The 20,910-nt window shown below is 50.7% G+C and overlaps 2 protein-coding genes across 2 annotated transcripts; both read right to left on the bottom strand.

The window, feature by feature from the left end:
- Positions 1 to 730: 730 nt before the first annotated feature.
- Positions 731 to 12,516, bottom strand: LOC138365246 (glutamine-rich protein 2-like). Its single transcript, XM_069325515.1, has 2 exons — positions 12,513 to 12,516; positions 731 to 1,779 (listed from the first exon to the last, which is right to left on the bottom strand). The coding sequence occupies exons 1-2, from the start codon at positions 12,514 to 12,516 to the stop codon at positions 731 to 733; spliced, it is 1,053 nt and encodes a 350-aa protein (XP_069181616.1).
- A 474-nt stretch (positions 12,517 to 12,990) lies between these two features.
- On the bottom strand, positions 12,991 to 15,477 carry LOC138365245 (uncharacterized). The gene has a single exon (XM_069325514.1). The coding sequence runs from the start codon at positions 15,475 to 15,477 to the stop codon at positions 12,991 to 12,993; it is 2,487 nt and encodes an 828-aa protein (XP_069181615.1).
- Between the last annotated feature and the right edge of the window lie 5,433 nt (positions 15,478 to 20,910).

Here is a 20,910-nt window from a genome sequence, read left to right as displayed (position 1 = left end):
TCGGGTTGAAGGGTTTTGTGTGAGTGTGTGTGTGTGTGTGTGTGTGTGTGTGTGTGTGTGTGTGTGTGTGTGTGTGTGTTTACTAGTTGTGTTTTTACGGGGGTTGAGCTTTGCTCTTTCGGCCCGCCTCTCAACTGTCAATCAACTGTTTACTAACTACTTGTGTGTGTGGGTGTGTAAGTGTGTGTGGGTGTGTAAGTGTGTGTGTGTGTGTGTGTGTGTGTGTGTGTGTGTGTGTGTGTGTGTGTGTGTGTGTGTGTGTGTGTGTGTGTGTGTGTGTGGCCGCGCACATATTTATGTATATATTTGAAAGCTGTTTTGAATTGCATTTCACCTTTGGAAACTCACATTAATCCCATTCTGTGGTTGAGTGCTCAATAAGCAACTGCAGTATATGTAAGAGCACATATCTCGTACCCTGAACATGTAAGACACGAGTAAATGTATGCATTGTACCTCTAACCCCGTCCACGGAGGAAGTCAACGTATATGTGCCGGTTAGCATTGTATGTGTGTGGAACACGTCTGTGTAGGAAATGAACTAAACAAAAACAAATTTTTGTTTCCCTCATCCCTTTTCTCCCACCTTTTCTACTTCCCTCACACCCTTTCCCCTCATCTCTCCCCCACCTCAAACTCACACCCTTTCCCCTCATCTCTCTCCCTCACCCTCCCTCCCCTTCTCCCTCCCTCCATCCCTCCCTCCCTTCTGACATTCCTGGCAAATTGCTCATAGCCTTATTAAATTCTGGTCTTGGCGGGACGCAGGGGTGAGGGAGCCAGGGGTGAGGGAGCCAGGGGTGAGGGTGCCAGGGGTGAGGAAGCCAGGGGTGAGGGAGCCAGGGGTGAGGGTGCCAGGGGTGGGGGAGCCAGGGGTGAGGGTGCCAGGGGTGAGGGTGCCAGGGGTGAGGGAGCCAGGGGTGAGGGAGCCAGGGGTGAGGGTGCCAGGGGTGAGGGTGCCAGGGGTGAGGGAGCCAGGGATGAGGGAGCCAGGGATGAGGGAGCCAGGGGTGAGGGAGCCAGGGGTGAGGGAGCCAGGGGTGCCAGGGGTGAGGGGTGCCAGGGGTGAGGGGCCAGGGGTGAGGGGGCCAGGGGTGAGGGAGCCAGGGGTGAGGGTGTCAGGGGTGAGGGAGCCAGGGGTGAGGGAGCCAGGGGTGAGGGAGCCAGGGGTGAGGGTGCCAGGGGTGAGGGAGCCAGGGGTGAGGGAGCCAGGGGTGAGGGAGCCAGGGGTGAGGGTGCCAGGGGTTAGGGTGCCAGGGGTGAGGGAGCCAGGGGTGAGGGAGCCAGGGGTGAGGGAGCCAGGGGTGAGGGAACCAGGGGTGAGGGAACCAGGGGTGAGGGAGCCAGGGGTGAGGGAGCCAGGGGTGAGGGAGCCAGGGGTGAGGGAACCAGGGGTGAGGGTGCCAGGGGTGAGGGAGCCAGGGATGAGGGTGCCAGGGGTGAGGGTGCCAGGGGTGAGGGTGCCAGGGGTGAGGGTGCCAGGGGTGAGGGAGCCTGGGGTGAGGGTGCCAGGGGTGAAAGAGCCAGGGGTGAGGGTGCCAGGGGTGACGGTGCCAGGGGTGAGGGAGCCAGGGGTGAGGGAGCCAGGAGTGACGGTGCCAGGGATGAGGGAGCCTGGGGTGAGGGAGCCTGGGGTGAGGGAGCCTGGGGTGAGGTAGCCAGGGGTGAGGGAGCCAGGGGTGAGGGAGCCAGGGGTGAGGGAGCCAGGGGTGAGGGTGCCAGGGGTGAGGGTGCCAGGGGTGAGGGTGCCAGGGGTGAGGGGGCCAGGAGTAAGGGAGCCTGGGGTGAGGGGGCCAGGGGAGAGGGTGCCAGGGGTGAGGGGGCCAGGGGTGAGGGGGCCAGGGGAGAGGGTGCCAGGGGTGAGGGTGCCAGGGGTGAGGGGGCCAGGGGTGAGGGGTGCCAGGGGTGAGGGGTGCCAGGGGTGAGGGGTGCCAGTGGTGAGGGAGCCAGGGGTGAGGGTGCCAGGGGTGAGGGTGCCAGGGGTGAGGGTGCCAGGGGTGAGGGTGCCAGGGGTGAGGGAGCCAGGGGTGAGGGTGCCAGGGGTGAGGGTGCCAGGGGTGAGGGTGCCAGGGGTGAGGGTGCCAGGAGTGAGGGTGCCAGGGGTGAGGGTGCCAGGGGTGAGTGGGCCAGGGGTGAGGGTGCCAGGGTGAGTGGGCCAGGGGTGAGGGTGCCAGGGGTGAGTGGGCCAGGGGTGAGGGTGCCAGGGTGAGGGTGCAAGGGGTGAGGGAGCCAGGGGTGAGGGTGCCAGGGGTGAGGGTGCCAGGGGTGAGGGTGCCAGGGGTGAGGGTGCCAGGGGTGAGGGTGCCAGGGGTGAGGGTGCCAGGGCTGAGGGTGCCAGGGGTAAGGGAGTCAGGGGTGAGGGTGCCAGGGGTGAGTGGGCCAGGGGTGAGGGTGCCAGGGGTGAGTGGGCCAGGGGTGAGGGAGCCAGGGGTGAGGGAGCCAGGGGTGAGGGAGCCAGGGGTGAGGGGTGCCAGGGGTGAGGGAGCCAGGGGTGAGGGGGTCAGGGGTGAGGGAGCCAGGGGTGAGGGAGCCAGGGGTGAGGGAGCCAGGGGTGAGGGAGCCAGGGGTGAGGGAGCCAGGGGTGAGGGAGCCAGGGGTGAGGGAGCCAGGGGTGAGGAGGTGTATTCACGTAGTTGTGTTGGCGGGGGTTGAGCTTTGCTCTTTCAGCCTGCCTCTCAACTGTCAATCGACTGTTACCAACTACGAATTATTATTTTTTACACACACACACACACACACACACACACACACACACACACACACACACACACACACACACACACACACACACACACACAACGTCCTAACATCTGTCGGAAAATCCGACACCATTTAACAATAATATCATACAGACAGATAAGAGCTGTATTACCAACAAGTTACCCATAGAAAACGTAACTTGTAGTGGAATTACCGTCTATAGAAAACGGGATATCATCACCACATACTATTATAATTCACCACCTATTATGGTGGGAATTATTCTTAAATACATTAATCTTTGGACTTTACCATCATAAAAACATCTTATATAAATTAACTTAATTATCAATATTAAAGTAGAGTAAATGTGACCCTTCTATCACTTTCTGAAATCTGGACAAAGTAGGCCAGGCGTCAGTGGGGAAGGAGGGCAGCCATTGTTGTTATATGAGACCAGAGGCTCACACGGGAGCAAATTCGGCTCCTGTTAAATTTACTTGGACGTAGTGTTATGGAACCCAAAGGTGTACCATTGTCAACACGCTGTCTACAAATACAAGTTAAGTGTCTATCCGAAACCCGTTTATCATTCATTTATGGCCATTAATGTCAGGATATAGGGTTAGCCGGTTAGAACGCGAAATCGCCTCATACTAAAGGTAATTAAGCCAGGTCTTTAATGTTCCATGTACTGTATAGTGTTTTCTCTGATATAGCTTGTCATATATAGGATTCTGGCTTCACAGCTAGCGCACTTTTGACAGGTCAAGACGAGGATGCAAGATTATGTGCACCAGTTACTGGGTGATAGAAGCTACCTCAAAGAGGATAATTTGGTGTCTACACTCTAGTTATACCTGGTGGACTAACCTGCTGTACTATAAGAGAAGGAACCTCATCAATGTATGTAGCTATTACTGTAATTTGATTGGCTGCATATGTGTAATATAAACCCCCCCTAATGTGTAGAGGATCGATTTGTGAGATTATGAGATTATTGCAGAAATACAGTCCACTTATCATTATACAAATTGCTATCGAAGTATATAAATTAACGTAAATATAAATTCATATAAATTAAATAAATATAAATCTCACAGGTCGGTTCCCACATTATTTGGTCATCTTCGAACCGGATGACGGATTATTTGATCCTTTGAACCCACATTTGGTCATCTTAGTACCGGATGAACCAGTTATCCAGTGGATTCATTAAATATACTAGTGCAGTGTTATTTAAACAAAGCCAGCAGTCAAGACGGCAGCGTAGCCTCGAGGGAGCTCAGGAGCCTCCCTCAGCCCAGATCAGCCTTAGTCAGCGGTTTCATGCACACCCACAGATTTGGTGGCGTGTTATTTCGTGAAATGACAGCGCTAATATAGAATCCAGCCAAATTAGTGACTGTGTCTTCGCGAGATTGTTCACGGATTTCGTGGTGTTACATTTCGCGAGAGATTATCTACGAATTTTGTGGACTTTATTTCGCGAGGTCACTAATAATATTTAATACTTCTAGATAATATTAGAAGTTTCATAGAGGCTAATTAAGAGGCTATTATCAATAATTGTGTATATTATTTCTCCAAAATAGAGAATTATTTAATATATATTGCACTAGTGATCACAGTATAATATTTACTAATTGCCAACCCACAACAGGGTAGGATATGACTAGTTGAACTATTATTGTTCATCCTAGTCCCATTATTACAATAGTCAGTTGTACTATATTGAACAACCTAACACCATTAATGAATGGTCCAGACCCTATTTTGGGTGTAATTTTTAACAACTCGAGTTGAGTTGTGTATATAATAATTTACTTATGATCATTACACCTTTGAGTGATTAATTAGTGTCTCTACCATCCTAGGGTGATATAGAAGAGCTAACCTAAAGGTACTTCCAGTGACACTGGTTTATCACTCAAATCATTAGTGTGGATGATTGTATATATATATAATGTGTATTAATTTTAAGTGCTAACCTCTAGTAGAGGTAGGATTATTGCCTAGTGAGTTCAGAATTTACCCTAGGCTACCATTAGTGTTTGTTCAGTATTATGAGCAGCCCAAGTACAAGTCCCACAAGGCTTCACCAACTAGCCAGTATGGATAATGCAGGGAGAATGAAAAGAACCCTTGCAGGTCTTAAAGGCCACTTAACAAGACAGATCAAGAAATGTGAAGATTTGTCACAAGAATCAACAGTTGATTATGCTGACCTGGAAAGCTATTATCAAGCAGCTGCAGGTAAATTTGAGCAAATCAAATGTCAAATAGCAACATATGTGGCTGAACTTGCCAACACCAATTTATCAGAAACAGAAATAGACGACATTATGGTTGATCTTGCGAATTATGAAGATCACACTCAGGCCACATTACAGCCTTATGTCAAATTAATTGCCCAGAACAAGGCAACAACAACAACAACAGTTGCATCTAATACGAGTCAAGCTGAAGCTCGACTCCCTCCAATTAATTTACCCACTTTCTCAGGAAAAGATGAGGAAGATTGGGACGAATTTTGGAACAAATTCGTTGACCTTGTAGACTCAAAACAATCTTTACCAAAGAGTAGTAAATTCTCTTATTTGCAAGGTCAATTATCAGGTGAGGCTAAAACAGTAGTATCCCATCTGAGATTAACTAATGACGGCTATGATCTGGCAGTAAAACTCCTCAAGGATAATTATGCTGATCCAGAAGTAAGAACATCACATTTAGTTCATGAGCTGTTGCATTTACCCCCACCGGAGGCTTCAGCTGATTCACTCCAAGTCTTCAAGCTGGAGGTAGAATCACTGATCAATGCCCTCAGCCTGACAGCAGATACAAACGGGGCTGAGTGGGTCTTGAAAATAATTGTCCAGGAGAAAATACCTAGGGACATATTGAGACAAATGAGTGCTCATTACAATAAAAGCATCTTATCCATGAATGAAATATCTGAAGGTTTAAAGTCAGTAGTTCATCAATTACGAACACATGACAAATTAAAACCACCAAGTAAACCCTCAGAAACCAATAATAGTAAACCACAGAGTACCAAAGGTACTCCAAATCAATCTAGACAATATAATTCAACACCAAAGTGGAACAGTGGCAGTGTGGGCGTATATGCAGTGGGACCCTCCAAGCCTATAGTTACTGTGTCACCCAAGAACATGACACCAAAGGGTACAGGAAGCTATGGAACATGTTTGTTCTGCAATGAGAAACATTCAATGTACCACTGCTCTAATTTTCCTGATAGTGACGCCCGTGTTGAGCGACTCAAAGATTTGCAACATTGCACGAGGTGCCTCAGGAAACATAACATCAAGGACTGTGATACCCAATTACACACCTGTAATAGGTGTAACAAAGGTCAACACCATGCAGCATTGTGCAGAGACACCAAAACACCGTCTCCAAACCCCAAGGTGGAAGATAGCATTCCCACCACAGTACAGTACTGCAAGGTGCAACCAACAAAGAGTGTCCAATCGGCAAAGTCTAAAGGTAATACGACTTTGCCTACTGCCCAAATTACCATCCTGAATAAGAGGGCCAAGGTCCATACCCGTGGGTTGTTTGACCAAGGATCCCAAAGAACATACATCACTAAAAGGTTGGCAGATGAATTACAATTAAGGCCTGTAGCTCAGATGTCATTCAACATCTCAGGGTTTGTAACAGATGCAGGACCTCAAGTCTACCAGGTGGTACAACCATCAGTACGCTTAGGCAGGTACGTCTGTCGAGTACAAGCCATTGTGGTGGACAAAATACCAGTAGACCTACAAGTTCAAGGTCTGCGAGCAACAGCCAAATTCCTGAGAAATAGAGGAATAAAATTGGCAGATAATATTAAGACTGATCACCTCACTGACTTCGGTCTCCTTGTAGGGACAGACTATTGTCATCGATTCATCGGTAGCCCTACTAAATATCAGGGTATAACCATGTTAAACTCTGCAGGAGGTAAATTACTCTCAGGCCCAGTATCAAGCCTGAGGAGACCTATGCCTGCAGATAAACAATACCAATAGAAACTAAATTTGTCAGCTGATTATATTTCTCCAGTAGCATTATACTAAGGAGATTACAGCTGACTATACCAACAGAAGTTGATGTTAGTATCATCATTTGAAGCTGAAGATGAGTTCATGAGGCCTCAGTGGCAAATCAGTGAACAGTAGCCTAAAACAGCTACAAGTCACTGCGACCAATATCACTGAACCCACTGCAGTCTCAGAACCATACTTTACTTTCATGATGAGCTATTCAATCTTCTGAATCAATTAACTAAATTAAACCCCAATAAATCTGATGACTGATTTGATACATTTATTATTTAATCAAGATGTATTCCATGGGCCTCAGTGTTTATATATCAGTGACCAGTTACCTGAAGAAACTTCAAGTTATATCTAATGTCACTGATCTCACTGCAGTCCCTGAATCATACTTGACTGTAGTACTTGATCACATCCAGTCTTCTGGGTTAAATAATATGTAATAAGGCTTGAATATTAGCCTTTCAAGAGTTGACAGGGAAATGAAATCGCATTAGACTTCTAACCCCTGCAACTCTAGTACGGGACATCCGTCCTGCACGAACAGACGCACAAATGTGTGATTACTAACTACTAACATCAAATTAATGTAATAATTCGAAGGAGGAGTATCGGTGTTCGTCTGTTCTAAACAGGACTTCGACCCGTGAGCAGCCCCCTGGGGAATTATGTCGGAAAATCCGACACCATTTAACAATAATATCATACAGACAGATAAGAGCTGTATTACCAACAAGTTACCCATAGAAAACGTAACTTGTAGTGGAATTACCGTCTATAGAAAACGGGATATCATCACCACATACTATTATAATTCACCACCTATTATGGTGGGAATTATTCTTAAATACATTAGTCTTTGGACTTTACCATCATAAAAACATCTTATATAAATTAACTTAATTATCAATATTAAAGTAGAGTAAATGTGACCCTTCTATCACTTTCTGAAATCTGGACAAAGTAGGCCAGGCGTCAGTGGGGAAGGAGGGCAGCCATTGTTGTTATATGAGACCAGAGGCTCACACGGGAGCAAATTCGGCTCCTGTTAAATTTACTTGGACGTAGTGTTATGGAACCCAAAGGTGTACCATTGTCAACACGCTGTCTACAAATACAAGTTAAGTGTCTATCCGAAACCCGTTTATCATTCATTTATGGCCATTAATGTCAGGATATAGGGTTAGCCGGTTAGAACGCGAAATCGCCTCATACTAAAGGTAATTAAGCCAGGTCTTTAATGTTCCATGTACTGTATAGTGTTTTCTCTGATATAGCTTGTCATATATAGGATTCTGGCTTCACAGCTAGCGCACTTTTGACAGGTCAAGACGAGGATGCAAGATTATGTGCACCAGTTACTGGGTGATAGAAGCTACCTCAAAGAGGATAATTTGGTGTCTACACTCTAGTTATACCTGGTGGACTAACCTGCTGTACTATAAGAGAAGGAACCTCATCAATGTATGTAGCTATTACTGTAATTTGATTGGCTGCATATGTGTAATATAAACCCCCCCTAATGTGTAGAGGATCGATTTGTGAGATTATGAGATTATTGCAGAAATACAGTCCACTTATCATTATACAAATTGCTATCGAAGTATATAAATTAACGTAAATATAAATTCATATAAATTAAATAAATATAAATCTCACAGGTCGGTTCCCACAACATCACAACAGCCTTCACGAACCTGTGTAAGGAATCATTCAGAATCGTGTATACCACATATGAAAGACCAATCCTGGAGTATGCGGCCCCAGCATGGAGCTCGTACCTTGTCAAGCACAAGACGAAGCTGGAAAAAGTTCAGAGGTATGCCACTAGACTAGTCCCGGAGCTAAGAGGCATGAGTTACGAGGAAAGGCTGCGAGAGAGGCACCTTACGACACTGGAAGACAGAAGAGTAAGGGGAGACATGATCACTACCTACAAAATCCTCAGGGGTATTGACAGGGTAGACAAGGATAAACTATTCAACACTGGTGGGACACGAACAAGGGAACACAGGTGGAAACTGAGTACCCAAATGAGCCACAGAGACGTTAGAAAGAACTTTTTCAGTGTCAGTGTAGTTAACGGATGGTATACATTAGGCAGTGATGTGGTGGAGGCTGACTCCATGCACAGTTTCGAATGTAGATATGATAGAGCCCAGTAGGCTCAGGAATCTGTACACAGGTTGATTGACAGTTGAGAGGCGGGACCAAAGAGCCAAAGCTCAAACCCCGCAAGCACAAATAGGCGAGTATATACACACAGGAATTAGCTCCGTAACAGCTGTCTAACTCCCAGGTACCTATTTACTGCTAGATAACAGGGGTATTCAGGGTGAAAGAAACTTTGCCCATTTGTTTCTGCCTGGCTCGGAAATCAAACCCAGGCCACAAAATTACGAGTCCTGCGCGCTTTCCACTCAGCTACCAGACCCCCTGTAAGTGTATGGTAGTAGTAAGACAGCGCTCGGTACTCTCATATCGCACACCCATAGACTTAATAAACTGAAAATGAAGTCCAATTATCCCTGCTATGTCCACTATTCCAACCCACATATTAATGAGACGGTCTGTAGCACCCATTTAACTTAAATTAGAAAATAGCCTAGTTGCTCTAACTGCAAGTCTCGTGTGGTTGTAAATACTAAGCAAAAAATACACACGGCCTCACCGATTCGTGAATGTACACTCCCTACCACTTGAGCTGGACGGTAGAGCGAGGGTCTCGCTTCTTGCTGGTCGGCGTTCAATCCCCCACCGTCCAAGTGGTTGGGCACTATTCATTTCCTTTGTCCTATCATAAATCCTTAACGTGATCCGTGTAAAGTGTCAAGTTGGCTTAGTGATTTCTCCTGATAATGACCTTACTCACCGACTGTACCAGTAGCAACACGACCTGTTACCACCCCCACCTGTCACCACCCCCACCTGTCACAACCCCACCTGTCACCACCCCCACCTGTCACCACCCCCACCTGTCACCACCCCCACCTGTCACCACCCCCACCAGTCACCACCCCCACCTGTCACCACCCCCCCTGTCACCACCCCCACCTGTCACCACCCCCACCTGTCACCACCCCCACCTGTCACCACCCCCACCTGTCACCACCCCACCTGTCACCACCCCCACCTGTCACCACCCCCCACCTGTCACCACCCCCCACCTGTCACCACCCCCACCTGTCACCACCCCACCTGTCACCACCCCACCTGTCACCACCCCCACCTGTCACCACCCCCACCTGTCACCACCCCCACCTGTCACCACCCCCCACTTGTCACCACCCCCCACCTGTCACCAACCCCACCTGTCACCACCCCCACCTGTCACCACCCCCACCTGTCACCACCCCCACCTGTCACCACCCCCACCTGTCACCACCCCCACCTGTCACCACCCCCCACCTGTCACCACCCCCACCTGTCACCACCCCACCTGTCACCACCTCCCACCTGTCACTCCCCCCACCAGTCACCACCCCCACCTGTCACCACCCCCACCTGTCACTCCCCCCACCAGTCACCACCCCCACCTGTCACCACCCCCCACCTGTCACCACCCCCCACCTGTCACCACCCCCACCTGTCACCACCCCCACCTGTCACCACCCCCCACCTGTTACCACCCCACCTGTCACCACCCCCCACCTGTCACCACCCCCCACCTGTCACCACCCCCCACCTGTCACCACCCCCCACCTGTCACCACCCCCCACCTGTCACCACCCCCACCTGTCACCACCCCCCACCTGTCACCACCCCCCACCTGTCACCAGCCCCCACCTGTCACTACCCCACCTGTCACTCCCCCCACCAGTCACCACCCCCACCAGTCACCCCCCCCCCACCAGTCACCACCCCAACCTGTCACCACCCCATAGGCACAATCAGAGAACACTGTATAAACATCAGAGGTCCACGGTTGTTCAACGTCCTCCCAGCGAGTATACTAGACAGTTTTCTTCAAGAAGTGCCGGACCAACCGGGATGTGGGGGTATGTGGGCCTGCGGGCCGCTCCAAGCAACAGCCTGGTGGACCAAACTCTCACAAGTCGAGCCTGGCCTCGGGCCGGGCTTGGGGAGTAGAAGAACTCCCAGAACCCCATCAAGCAGGTACACCACCTGTCACCACCCCACCTGTCACCTGTCATATACAAGTTATGATATAGTCCCACAGTATAATGATGGCAGCCTGGTCTTGGGGCAGCAGGGAGCAATATTCTCCCTACACGAGCTAAACAACAATCACAGTGCCAGTATTGGAGCAAAATAAATGTAATTTTCTACGTAAATAGTATGATTTGAGAAGGAAACTTAAGTTATAATGGCTCAAGTGTCTCACTAAGCTGTGGCACAAGGTAGTGGCACAAGGCTGTGGCTCATGGCTGTGGCACTAGGCTGTGGCACTAGGCTGTGGCACTAGGCTGTGGCACTAGGCTGTGGCACTAGGCTGTGGAACAAAGCTGTGGCACTAGGCTGTGGAACAAAGCTGTGGCACTAGGCTGTGGAACAAAGCTGTGGCACTAGGCTCTGGCACAAGGCTGTGGAACAAAGCTGTGGCACTAGGCTGTGGAACAAAGCTGTGGCACTAGGCTGTGGAACAAAGCTGTGGCACTAGGCTCTGGCACAAGGCTGTGGAACAAAGCTGTGGCACTAGGCTCTGGCACAAGGCTGTGGATCAAGACTGTGGCACAAGACTGTGGCACAAGGCTGTGGCACTAGGCTGTGGCACAAGGCTGTGGCACTAGGCTGTGGCACTAAGGTGTGGAACTAGCTGTGTCACTAGGCTGTCCCACTAGGCTGTGCCTCTGTGACACATGTATCATAGTCAAGACTATCACTGGCATGAAGAGTAAATATGCACAATTATGAACATAACTGACTATTATTAATAATCACTCGGTAAGTAAGTCGTAAGTATTTATATATTAATATTCCAAAAGAACTGGTAATATGAATTATTCATGTTTATAAGAATATTCTCTGTAATCTCAGTCATTCACCAAATTATGCACAATTCTGTAAGGTGAGGGAACGATCAGGAGAAAGCGCCAAGTCATTACGACTATATAGCACTGGGAAGGGGTCAGGATAAGGATTTGTGATGGGACCGGGGGGAAGGAATGGTGCCAACTACTTTGACACTAGTCGGGGATAGAACGTTGACCTGCATGAAGTGAGACCGTCGCTCTATCGTCCACTCAAAAGTGGTTATCTTGAGATGATTTCGGGGCTTTTGTGTCCCCGCGGCCCGGTCCTCGACCAGGCCTCCACCCCTAGGAAGCAGCCCGTGACAGCTGACTAACACCCAGGTACCTATTTACTGCTAGGTAACAGGGGCATAGGGTGAAAGAAACTCTGCCCATTATTTCTCGCCGGCGCCTGGGATCGAACCCAGAACCACAGGATCACAACTCCAGCGTGCTGTCCGCTCGGCCGACCGACTCCCTAGACAATCCAACCTCCTTAGGTTGGAAACAATTCGGTAAGAAAACTTTTATAATCATTTCTCTGAGAATGTTGCACCGAGAGAACAGCACCAAAACCAGCCAACATAAACAGTCGCCTTGACGCGTAAATATGTATTTGTAGAAACACTTTTTTTCTGAGAGTGAGATATATACAAGAGTTGTTACATTCTTGTACAGCCACTAGTACGTGTAGCGGTTCGGGCAGGTCGTTAATCCTATGGTCCCTGGAATATGATCCCCGCCGCGAAGAATCATTGTTACAACCAAGTACCCATTTTACTGTTGGGTTAAACAGAGGCTACAGTTAAGGATTTGCGCCCAGTAAATCCTCCCTGGCCAGGATACGAACCCATGACAAAGCGCTCGCGGAACGCCAGGCGAGTGTCTTAATTACCACTATACCACGGAGACTTATGACTAATAATGTAGTCGAGTGCACATTAAGTTATCATATTCAGTAAATGAATCAACCGAGATAGCTCGGAATGGCCTAACATTTCCATCCAATAAATCTTCACCAATATTTTCGTGCACCTGAAAAAAAGTATCCTCCGAGTGTACACAATAAAACTCCTCATTTGGGTAAACCTCGTCATCAAAGAGGGAATGTACAATAATTAATAATTCTTCGAGAGCACGGAACGAGCACGAGGCTCGGGGGCACACATACGAACGCAGCGAAACTGTGTGGTGAGAGCAGTAATTATCAGTCCTCAAATTACAAGTTGAGAGAGGAAACTACTGCGAAACTACCGCGCATTCTCGAGCCTAAACTGTGGGTAAACATCGTCCGGATGTCTGCCTTCATGGAAAGAGATTTCCAGCTGCATGCGAATGGTGAGCAAGTAGGAGGCTTCCTCAGAGGCTTCCCTTGTCTCTAGAATATGGGAAGCCATCACATTCACGTCCACCGAGGCCAGAGCCATCACATTCACGTCCACCGAGGCCAGAGCCATCACATTCACGTCCACCGAGGCCAGAGCCATCACATTCACGTCCACCGAGGCCAGAGCCATCACATTCACGTCCACCGAGGCCAGAGCCATCATATTCACGTACACCGAGGCCAGAGCCATCACATTCACGTCCACCGAGGCCAGAGCCATCATATTCACGTCCACCGAGGCCAGAGCCATCATATTCACGTCCACCGAGGCCAGAGCCATCATATTCACGTCCACCGAGGCCAGAGCCATCATATTCACGTACACCGAGGCCAGAGCCATCACATTCACGTCCACCGAGGCCAGAGCCATCATATTCACGTCCACCGAGGCCAGAGCCATCACATTCACGTCCACCGAGGCCAGAGCCATCACATTCACGTCCACCGAGGCCAGAGCCATCACATTCACGTCCACCGAGGCCTGAGCCATCATATTCACGTCCACCGAGGCCAGAGCCATCATATTCACGTACACCGAGGCCAGAGCCATCACATTCACGTCCACCGAGGCCAGAGCCATCACATTCACGTCCACCGAGGCCAGAGCCATCATATTCACGTCCACCGAGGCCAGAGCCATCATATTCACGTACACCGAGGCCAGAGCCATCACATTCACGTCCACCGAGGCCAGAGCCATCATATTCACGTCCACCGAGGCCAGAGCCATCATATTCACGTCCACCGAGGCCAGAGCCATCATATTCACGTACACCGAGGCCAGAGCCATCACATTCACGTCCACCGAAGCCAGAGCCATCACATTCACGTCCACCGAGGCCAGAGCCATCATATTCACGTCCACCGAGGCCAGAGCCATCATATTCACGTACACCGAGGCCAGAGCCATCACATTCACGTCCACCGAGGCCAGAGCCATCACATTCACACCCACCGAGGCCAGAGCCATCATATTCACACCCACCGAGGCCAGAGCCATCTCATTCACGTCCACCGAGGCCACAACCATCACATTCAGATCCACCGAGGCCAGAGCCATCACATTCACATCCACCGAGGCCAGAGCCATCATATTCACACCCACCGAGGCCAGAGCCATCACATTCACGTCCACCGAGGCCAGAGCCATCACATTCACACCCACCGAGGCCAGAGCCATCACATTCACATCCACCGAGGCCAGAGCCATCTCATTCACGTCCACCGAGGCCACAACCATCACATTCACATCCACCGAGGCCAGAGCCATCACATTCACGTCCACCGAGGCCAGAGCCATCACATTCACACCCACCGAGGCCAGAGCCATCACATTCACACCCACCGAGGCCAGAGCCATCACATTCACACCCACCGAGGCCAGAGCCATCACATTCACGTCCACCGAGGCCAGAGCCATCACATTCACATCCACCGAGGCCAGAGCCATCACATTCACACCCACCGAGGCCATAGCAAACACATTCACGTCCACCGAGGCCAGAGCCATCACATTCACATCCACCGAGGCCAGAGCCATCACATTCACATCCACCGAGGCCAGAGCCATCACATTCACATCCACCGAGGCCAGAGCCATCTCATTCACGTCCACCGAGGCCAGAGCCATCACATTCACGTCCACCGAGGCCAGAGCCATCACATTCACATCCACCGAGGCCAGAGCCATCTCATTCACGTCCACCGAGGCCAGAGCCATTACATTCACACCCACCGAGGCCAGAGCCATCATATTCACACCCACCGAGGCCAGAGCCATCATATTCACACCCACCGAGGCCAGAGCCATCATATTCACACCCACCGAGGCCAGAGCCATCATATTCACACCCACCGAGGCCAGAGCCATCACATTCACGTCCACCGAGGCCAGAGCCATCACATTCACATCCACCGAGGCCAGAGCCATCACATTCACGTCCACCGAGGCCAGAGCCATCACATTCACACCCACCGAGGCCAGAGCCATCATATTCACACCCACCGAGGCCAGAGCCATCATATTCACACCCACCGAGGCCAGAGCCATCATATTCACACCCACCGAGGCCAGAGCCATCACATTCACGTCCACCGAGGCCAGAGCCATCACATTCACGTCCACCGAGGCCAGAGCCATCATATTCACACCCACCGAGGCCAGAGCCATCACATTCACGTCCACCGAGGCCAGAGCCATCACATTCACGTCCACCGAGGCCAGAGCCATCATATTCACACCCACCGAGGCCAGAGCCATCATAATCACGTCCACCGAGGCCAGAGCCATCACATTCACGTCCACCAAGGCCAGAGCCATCACATTCCCGTCCACCGAGGCCAGAGCCATCAAGACGTGAGCCACTGAGTCAAGCAATCAAGCCATAAAGACTAGACCCATCAAGACTATAAAGACCAGCGCATTGAACCTTAAAGTTGAGAGCCTTTAAGCCGTAAAGACGAGTCATTCCGTCAGCTGTCTTGGACCCATTACGATAAGGGCACTAAGCAGAGGCCGGGGAAGGTGACGGAGGCCGGGGAAGGTGACGGTGACGGAGGCCGTGGAAGGTGACGGTGACAGAGGCCGGGGAAGGTGACGGAGGCCGGGGAAGGGGAAGGTGACGGAGGCCGGGGAAGGTGACGGTGACGGAGGCCGGGGAAGGTGACGGTGACAGAGGCCGGGGAAGGTGACGGTGACAGAGGCCGGGGAAGGTGACGGTGACAGAGGCCGTGGAAGGTGACGGTGACAGAGGCCGTGGAAGGTGACGGTGACAGAGGCCGGGGAAGGTGACGGTGACAGAGGCCGGGGAAGGTGACTGTGACAGAGGCCGGGGAAGGTGACGGTGACAGAGGCCGGGGAAGGTGACGGTGACAGAGACCGGGAAAGGTGACGGTGACAGAGGCCGGGGAAGGTGACGGTGACAGAGGCCGGGGAAGGTGACGGTGACAGAGGCCGGGGAAGGTGACGGTGATAGAGGTCGGGGAAGGTGACGGTGACGGAGGCCGGGGAAGGTGACGGTGACAGAGGTCGGGGAAGGTGACGGTGACAGAGGCCGGGGAAGGTGACGGTGACAGAGGCCGGGGAAGGTGACGGTGACAGAGGCCGGGGAAGGTGACGGTGACAGAGGCCGGGAAAGGTGACGGTGACAGAGGCCGGGGAAGGTGACGGTGACAGAGGTCGGGGAAGGTGACGGTGACAGAGGTCGGGGAAGGTGACGGTGACAGAGGTCGGGGAAGGTGACGGTGACAGAGGCCGGGAAAGGTGACGGTGACAGAGGCCGGGGAAGGTGACGGTGACAGAGGTCGGGGAAGGTGACGTTGACAGAGGCCGGGGAAAGTGACGGTAACAGAGGCCAGGGAAGGTGACGGAGGCCGGGGAAGGTGACGGTGACAGAGGCTGAGGAAGGTGACGGTGACAGAGGCCGGGAAAGGTGACGGTGACAGAGGCCGGGGAAGGTGACGGTGACAGAGGTCGGGGAAGGTGACGGTGACAGAGGCCGGGGAAAGTGACGGTAACAGAGGCCAGGGAAGGTGACAGAGGCCGGGGAAGGTGACGGTGACAGAGGCTGGGGAAGGTGACGGTGACAGAGGCTGGGGAAGGTGACGGTGACAGGGGCTGGGGAAGGTGACGGTGACAGAGGCCAGGGAAGGCACTATAAGACACCGTTACCGTGTAAATTACACAGTCATAAAGTGTCGCCAGTGTTGCCAAGTCTCCCCTGGAGGTAAGGATGCTGCATATAAACGGCAACACGGCAAATGGAACGAAACAAAAAACATGCAAGGAAGCTATTGTTGAAGTAAAAGATTGCAACGATGCATCGTAGGTGCATTCAACTGCAGAGAGATCGGCAAGACTGGGGGATGTTTACGAAGTAACAAGGGCGATCATTTCCCCCGTGATCTGGCAACGACGCAACACAACTGTCCACGTAAACTGTGGAGAGTAGTAGCCTCCCTCTCCACCCTCATACTGTCTCTCGAACACTGGAGGACCAGCTAAACCTTCTCCTCAGGAACCATCATGTCGTGGGCTGAATATCTAGGGTCGTGTGCCTGGAACTACCCACCGCATAGGTTCGAATCCTTATCACTGCTACTATGGATTTTTTTCAGTGATTAAGTTACGTTAGTGTGATTACTCTGTACGACTTTCACTGTTGCTGTTCACCTTGGGTTGAGAGGGGAGGAAGGCTGGTGGGGGCTCAGAATAGTCCGGCCAGGACTGCCACAACGAGCACTATGTTGAGCGAGGCTACAGCACCTGGGCCCCTAAGTTGTAGACGAGTCTGCACATCCTGTGACGGCCAAGTAGTCGAACTGAGCCTTGAGACCTGGCCACAAGTACAGCGAGGTACACACCACCCGAGAACTACAGTACCTTCCGAAGGGGCACAGGGACACGCAGCCCACATCGCTCAGGACGGAGATGTCTCTCTCACATGGTACTAAGACTTGCTAATTGCCCAAGTTATTGTGACTTACTGTGTGCAGGTGGTCTTGTTAGCCTCAGTTCCTAGACCACTACCTTGCTGCTCTATGTCGAGACGGACACGTTAGAGCCACACCTGACAGCTTGCCTGGGTAATAGACTTACAGGTTCCAGAGGATGAGAGGAAATGTCAGCACTGTGGGGAAATGCCCGACAGACCACTGGAAGAAAAGGTAACTATCAGGGGAAAGCGCCAAGCCACTACGACTATATAGCACTGGGAAGGGGGTCAGGATAAGGATTTGGGATGGGACGGAGTTGGGGGGATGGGACGGAGTTGGGGGGATGGGACGGAGTTGGGGGGATGGAATGGTGCCCAGCCTCTTGGACGGTCGGGGATTGAACGCCGACCTGTATGAAGCGAGACCGCCGCTCTACCGTCCAGCCCAAGTGGTTCGACACAAACCACTGGAACATTATCTAACACAGTGCACAGTCACAAACACAACAGACCACTGGAACATTATCTAACACAGTGCACAGTCACAAACACAATGTCAACAATGATTCAACAGAGCAAAAGAAGTTGTTAAACACACGGGACGTAATCTTACTCCAGCGACCATGTAAGTCATAAGTACTCACACTCCGCCTAAATAAGTAAGAAACGAGAAACAAGTAACACTTATCAGGCCAGCCAGAGGCTTAGGGCCCGCGCAGTGGGCCAGCCAGAGGCTTAGGGCCCGCGCAGTGGGCCAGCCAGAGGCTTAGGGCCCGCGCAGGAATATCCCTGCAAAAAAAATTATTAAAAATAATAAAAAATGAGAGAGGTTCCATCATTACTAGCCGAGGCAGAGTTTTTAAAGCAACTTTTAACGTCAGGGGATTTTATATTTTACTTACACTGTAATTCAACGTTAATTTTCTAAAGCCGAGAGTGTATTTAGATTTACACAGCTGTTTTTTCTTAGTATTTTGCCGTACTGGGATTTTTAGGCTAATTATTGTAAAGTATTTCACATTTCTCTTCACATTATTGTGATAGTTTCTACAGTGGAGTGTTTGATGTATTGATCCCTGCTGACTGGCAGTTGTTGCTAAGTTGACTAGTGTGTAGACCACTGTGATACAGCGCCTCATAACGGTGTAGACAACTGTGATACAGCGCCTCATAACTGTGTAGACAACTGTGATACAGCGCCTCATAACTGTGTAGACCACTGTGATACAGCGCCTCATAACTGTGTAGACCACTGTGATACAGCGCCTCATAACGGTGTAGACCACTGTGATACAGCGCCTCATAACGGTGTAGACCACTGTGATACAGCGCCTCATAACGGTGTAGACCACTGTGATACAGCGCCTCATAACGGTGTAGACAACTGTGATACAGCGCCTCATAACTGTGTAGACCACTGTGATACAGCGCCTCATAACTGTGTAGACCACTGTGATACAGCGCCTCATAACGGTGTAGACCACTGTGATACAGCGCCTCATAACGGTGTAGACCACTGTGATACAGCGCCTCATAACGGTGTAGACCACTGTGATACAGCGCCTCATAACTGTGTAGACCACTGTGATACAGCGCCTCATAACGGTGTAGACCACTGTGATACAGCGCCTCATAACGGTGTAGACCACTGTGATACAGCGCCTCATAACGGTGTAGACAACTGTGATACAGCGCCTCATAACTGTGTAGACCACTGTGATACAGCGCCTCATAACTGTGTAGACCACTGTGATACAGCGCCTCATAACGGTGTAGACCACTGTGATACAGCGCCTCATAACGGTGTAGACCACTGTGATACAGCGCCTCATAACGGTGTAGACCACTGTGATACAGCGCCTCATAACTGTGTAGACCACTGTGATACAGCGCCTCATAACGGTGTAGACCACTGTGATACAGCGCCTCATAACGGTGTAGACCACTGTGATACAGCGCCTCATAACTGTGTAGACCACTGTGATACAGCGCCTCATAACGGTGTAGACCACTGTGATACAGCGCCTCATAACGGTGTAGATCACTGTGATACAGCGCCTCATAACGGTGTAGACCACTGTGATACAGCGCCTCATAACGATTTAGATCACTGTGATACAGCGCCTCATAACGGTGTAGATCACTGTGATACAGCGCCTCATAACGGTGTAGACCACTGTGATACAGCGCCTCATAACGGTGTAGACCACTGTGATACAGAGCCTCATAACGGTGTACAACACTGTGATACAGCGCCTCATAACGGTGTAGACCACTGTGATACAGCGCCTCGTAATTATGTAGACCACTGTGATACAGCGCCTCGTAATTATGTAGACCACTGTGATACAGAGCCTCATAACGGTGTAGAACACTGTGATACAGCGCCTCATAACGGTGTAGATCACTGTGATACAGCGCCTCATAACGGTGTAGATCACTGTGATACAGCGCCTCATAACGGTGTAGACCACTGTGATACAGCGCCTCATAACGGTGTAGACCACTGTGATACAGCGCCTCATAACGGTGTAGACCACTGTGATACAGCGCCTCATAACGGTGTAGACCACTGTGATACAGCGCCTCGTAATTATGTAGACCACTGTGATACAGAGCCTCATTACGGTGTAGAACACTGTGATACAGCGCCTCATAACGGTGTAGATCACTGTGATACAGCGCCTCATAACGGTGTAGACCACTGTGATACAGCGCCTCATAACGGTGTAGACCACTGTGATACAGCGCCTCTACGGTGTAGACCACTGTGATACAGCGCCTCTACGGTGTAGACCACTGTGATACAGCGCCTCTACGGTGTAGACCACTGTGATACAGCGCCTCTACGGTGTAGACCACTGTGATACAGCGCCTCATAATGGTGTAGAACACTGTGATACAGCGCCTCATAACGTGAGTCATGTTTATGAGCGGTAAACCTCATATTTCTCACAATTGTGACATTTAAACATTAATTATTGACGAAGTGTTAATCACCTATGTATAGAGACTCACAGTATCTCCTCTTAGTGGAGGAGTCACCGTTACTGTCAACGTAGATTAACAGTAATATATATTATACTGCGAGAGAGTGACGAGGGCAGCTTGGCCAGCGACCTCCCATATTACCCGTCAAACTACAGTATGTTGGGAATTGCAGACTGTTGACTGTAGAACTGACTGGCCACAAGCTGTAGGTGAAGTGCCGAGTAGAGAGAGAGAACCTGAGGCATCAACAAGCAGGAAGACAGGTGGTAATAATAATAATAATGTGAAAATCCAGAGGTGCCGTGGTGAGGGATCGAACCTATGACCCTAGAATGTGTGCCTGGGAACACCCTGCGCAA

Source organism: Procambarus clarkii, chromosome 16 (assembly GCF_040958095.1).
Source record: "Procambarus clarkii isolate CNS0578487 chromosome 16, FALCON_Pclarkii_2.0, whole genome shotgun sequence".
Taxonomy (NCBI): domain Eukaryota; kingdom Metazoa; phylum Arthropoda; class Malacostraca; order Decapoda; family Cambaridae; genus Procambarus; species Procambarus clarkii.
The sequence above is the reverse complement of the archived record's forward strand: the minus strand, read 5'-3'. Positions and strand labels throughout refer to the sequence as shown.